A 4,582-nucleotide genomic window follows, 5' to 3' on the forward strand; every position below is an offset into this window, starting at 1 on the left:
AAAGCAGATTTAGCTGTGTTCTCAGCTGGGGTTTAAAAAGAACAAAAAACTACCACCCCTCTGAAAACTCCCTTTATAACCACAAGCTGWTCATTAGAACCACTATTCCAGAAAGGTATGTGTACTTCATAAAATGTAAACAATGTAAGTGTAACCATTAAAAAGTTWACCCTCCAAAGTTCAGTTCCTACCTTGCTGTACCAGTTAAGGCAGGGCTGCACCACCTCAGGGTCTTCTATCCCATGTAGTTCAATGTACCAGATGCTGAAGTTAAAACTCGGACCCCAAGACATCAGAGGCACTGAGACCAGAGATCGAGAAATAAGTGACTAAAACAAACATTGTGTTCAAATGGAAGCATAGCTACTTATAAAGTGGAGCTGTGTCTCTTACCTATTTTCACAAATCTGCAGGGGAACATCTGCTCGTCAATCTTGTGCTTTAACGTAAACGTCTCCTTGTTGTAATCGTTCTTAAGGCCACTGTCAGATGAAGAGAACCAAAAAAAATAAAATATAAAAAACAAGATGATGCAGCTGCTCCATCAATCTGTGTGCCACCATGTGTTCACATGTTCTGGACAATAACCCAGCTGTTTATTCATAAAATCCATGTRTGATTGTTAAAACAGTAGTTCTGGTGTGCCCACCTAAATAACAGGACATAATAAAAAACAAACGGGCCATTTTCATAACAAAAATGTCAAAAAAGGGACCTATTTCATGAGTTTTTTCATTTCTGTTGAAGCATGGCTGAAAAGCAATGACTGAATTTCATTTGTCCATTTTTATATATCATTGTTTTTGTCAGATTCTAGTTATTTCTGTGATCATTGCGGGTATTTCTTTCATTAAACGAGGGCTACCAACAATTATGTCCACATGTGTATGAGAACAGGAGCTCTGTATGTGGTGACATATGAAATCAAATTTAAATACAAGGACCAGATTTTGACACCACACAAAAGCAGCTCAGTAAGCAAAGATCTTAGAGACACTACAGCTCTAACATGGATTACAAACAAACCCAACATTTCCCCACAGAAGCCCAAACAGCTGCTGCTCATCTGTTTTACAAGAAGCAGATTAAGTGGACTAACTGGGATATCTCACCTGGATAAAAGCTCTGTCATGTTTTCTTCGCTCATCCCACCAAACACTTTGAACTTCTTGAGGTTGCAGACATGAGTTTTTTCATATTTCCCAAAGGTGATGCTCTGAACAATCGCCGGCCTTTCCAATTTCAAGATTAAAAACTAGAGAAACAGAGAAAGAAAAAAGGCATGTGGTAAAACTGTGATCCACTGAGTTTGTGCAGATCAGGAGTGAAGAATATATACGGCCCTTGAAACCCCTAACTGGCACCTTTAGTAGTTTCAATAAATAAATACAATATCTAAAATAATAAGCTAAAGTTTGATGAGACAGAAGCTGAGAGTCACCCTCCTGTCATTAATCTAGAACTGCTTCTTATTTTAGTAATGTGGCATTGCTGAAAAGCTCTCCATCTGTAAGAATGTTTGAAGTGCTGTACACACAACACCTTTCTGAGTGGTTAACCACAGTTTTGCTATGCTTCCTTTCTTTTTTGCAGTACAATGCAAACCTTCATATTTCATGTCAGACTTGAAGCATCCTCTATTGTGTTGCTGCTGTAGGTCAATGAGTTCAAAAAGGACAAAAAGATTTTTTTAAAGGGAGACAGTTGAGTAGAACTGAAAGTTTAAAGCAGATTTAGTGATAGTCTTTGGGTAACTCATCACACTGAAAGAAAACATGTTTTATTATAAAGAAATGCCTCTGCAGCGCTTCCTGATCACAAAATGCATTCATATCAGGGTTTACCCCAGAAAACTCACTAAGCCTGATGGTGAGGCTGCTTTCGGAGCCCACCGGCGGCCTACCATGTTTTTGTTAAAAAATGTTAAAAGTTGACAGAAAGCTTTAAAAAAAATGGCATAATTATTAGGGATGCAAACAATTAATCGACTCATGATTAATTGTCAAATAATGGTTTAATACTGATTAAAATTTGTTCCATTTGACTGACTGATAATCTCTGGCCACTGATTTAATGTCAGATGACCGATTGAACGCCAGATGACCGATTCAGCGTCAGGTGATCAATTTAAACGCCAGACGACTGATGCTACATTCACACCGAATGCGTCAGATGACCAATTTAACGTCAGATGAAAGTTTTAGCATCAGATGGCAGATTTAGCATCAGATAACAGATTTAACCTCAGATGACCGATTCAACGGCAGATGACTGATTTAACATCAGACGAATGATGCTACGTTCACACCTAACACGTTTTCAGTAGGGCCGCAACAACGAATCGATAAAATCAATAAAAATAGATTATTAAAAGCGTTGGCAACGAATTTCATTATCGATTCGTTGTGTTGCGGGTGCCTCGCCGTGTTGCGGAGCCGATTACGTCACCCACAGAGCGTTGTCAAAGCTGGCTGACCTCAATAAAGTTTAGGAAGAAAGAAAACCTCTACCTGTAAAGATCTGCCCTCTCTGACTCTCGAGTGAAAAGCAGAGATGTCGAACTTTAAACCAGTTTTTAAATCGTGTTGTTAGACCAAGTAGATCCAAAGATATGATAAAAAGTATACGCTACATTTATTCTTTTTAAAAGACGTCTGATTTGATGCGCTCACCACTTGATTCACCAGATAATTTAGAGGCGGTCTGTTCGGTGAGTTTCACCACTCCAGGAGCTGCGAGCTGATGAACTATTTTTGTCCCGAGCCCAGTTTAACACAGTGGTCAGTTTAACAAGCCGCTGACCCACATCAGTGCTGATATCTCCAGCCAGAACATCAACTAGAGACGGTCAATTTCAGCTAAAAAGCTCCTGTCCGTCTGTTTCAGGTTAGTGGGTAACATTCAGGAAACCGTTATGTGGAAATATTATTCTCTCTGAATGGATGACGCAGCGTGTTGAGCAGCAAAAGTTCAGATTTTTTAACTCAAGCGTCGGCTGCTTTGAACTCGCTGCATGCACGTCAAATGCTCAAACCGCACCTACCGCTTCATTGCGCGCCGCGCTGAACGCGCTAGACGCGCCGCGAGACCCCTAGACACGTCCACCATAGACTTTGCATGCAAACCGGCTGCTCCCGCTGCTCAAAATGCATTTGGTGTGAACCCAGCATGATTTAGAATCAGAGTTGTAGTAACCACAGGAATAACGTCGAGTCCATACCATGAAGACGTGAGGAAAAACTGTTGAAGCCAAATTAAAAAGTGAGGTAATGACTCAGATTAATATTGGGGACAAAGAGTCACTGATAGGTGTGCGTTTGGAGAATTAGGTTGAACTCTGTTTGGTCTGAGTGCAACATCTGGTCTTTCTGACAATCCAAACCTTCAGTCTGCGTTCTTCTGGAAATATTTGCGTTCTTCTGGAAATATTTGCGTTCTTCTGGAAATATTTGCTTTCTTCTGGAAATATTTGCGTTCTTCTGGAAATATCTGACAGTGAATCAGACTGAAAGAAGGTGAGCTCATCATCACACATGAGATTTTTCTAAAGGATGCTGGAAACATGAAGCCCAAAAACTCCTGACAGTTTTTGTAAGAACTCAGCATCTGAAAACCAATTATTTTCCTCCTGCTGCTTGTTGCATATCTGTGCAATTGGAAACACATGCACACAGACAGACACACACAGGACCACTGGACGGCCCCATCTGCTGCTCAGATTGTTACAGATTGAACTCTTTCCACCAGACTGAGTGTGATGATTCACAACGCTCCATGTGCTTCTTGGTCTCATCTTAAAGATCGATTGTGTCCCTAACAAATTCAATTTCACTCAACAGATCTGTACAAAGATACTGTTGACGTTGAGCTACTGTGGTCTTTTATTTCTGGTTTACCAGTTCTTTTCTGTCTACTGGATAACCCTAATTTGTTGTTTTTATACTCATTTTCTTTATTTCTCTCTCATAAAACAATGTAAGCATGTTGTCTCATTAGTAACTGAAAATATTTTTGTCTGAAGATTGGCCGAATCATTTACAGGTAGTTGTTGGATCCCACCTTATGCGTATGGGTAACAAAATTGAAGAATTCTTCTATTTTTTTTACAAGTGCAACTGTTATATTGAAAATAGGGCAGCCACGATTAGTCGACTAGTCGCGATTATGTCAACTATTAAAATAGTCATCGACTAATTTAAGAGTCGATCAGTCACTTTTTTTTTTATAGTCGACTAATCACGCATTAGTCAACTTTAAAAAAAAATCATTTGTGGCACCCCTAATTACCACTACTGCGCATGTGTGTCAAGAACAGAAAGGAAGACACGGCAGAGGAAGGTGCCACAGCAGTTTCGAGAGAAAAACATAGTTAGAAAAAGACGATGCATCAACTATTAAATTATAGACGTTTTTAATAGTCGACAATAATCGTGACTAGTAGACTAATCGTGGCAACCCTAACTGAAAAAAAAAACTAAAGAACTGACACCTAGACTGTGTAGACTGGTGATTAAATGCATACAGCGGGTAAAATAAGTATTGAACACGTCAACATTTTTCTCAGTAAATATATTACTAGAGG

The 4,582-nt window shown here is 39.5% G+C and overlaps 1 protein-coding gene across 1 annotated transcript in view; it reads right to left on the bottom strand.

The window, feature by feature from the left end:
- Window positions 1-4,582, bottom strand: part of mkln1 (muskelin 1, intracellular mediator containing kelch motifs) — a gene marked incomplete at its 3' end in the record, with an annotated part of 40,622 nt that overhangs the window by 26,531 nt on the left and 9,509 nt on the right. Inside the window, 3 exon segments of the mRNA XM_014027401.1 lie at window positions 192-301; window positions 394-482; window positions 1,113-1,255. Coding sequence (XP_013882855.1) covers window positions 192-301; window positions 394-482; window positions 1,113-1,255 — 342 coding nt within the window.

The sequence above is a fragment of the Austrofundulus limnaeus genome, unplaced genomic scaffold (assembly GCF_001266775.1).
Source record: "Austrofundulus limnaeus strain Quisiro unplaced genomic scaffold, Austrofundulus_limnaeus-1.0 Scaffold646, whole genome shotgun sequence".
Classification (NCBI taxonomy): Eukaryota; Metazoa; Chordata; class Actinopteri; order Cyprinodontiformes; family Rivulidae; genus Austrofundulus; species Austrofundulus limnaeus.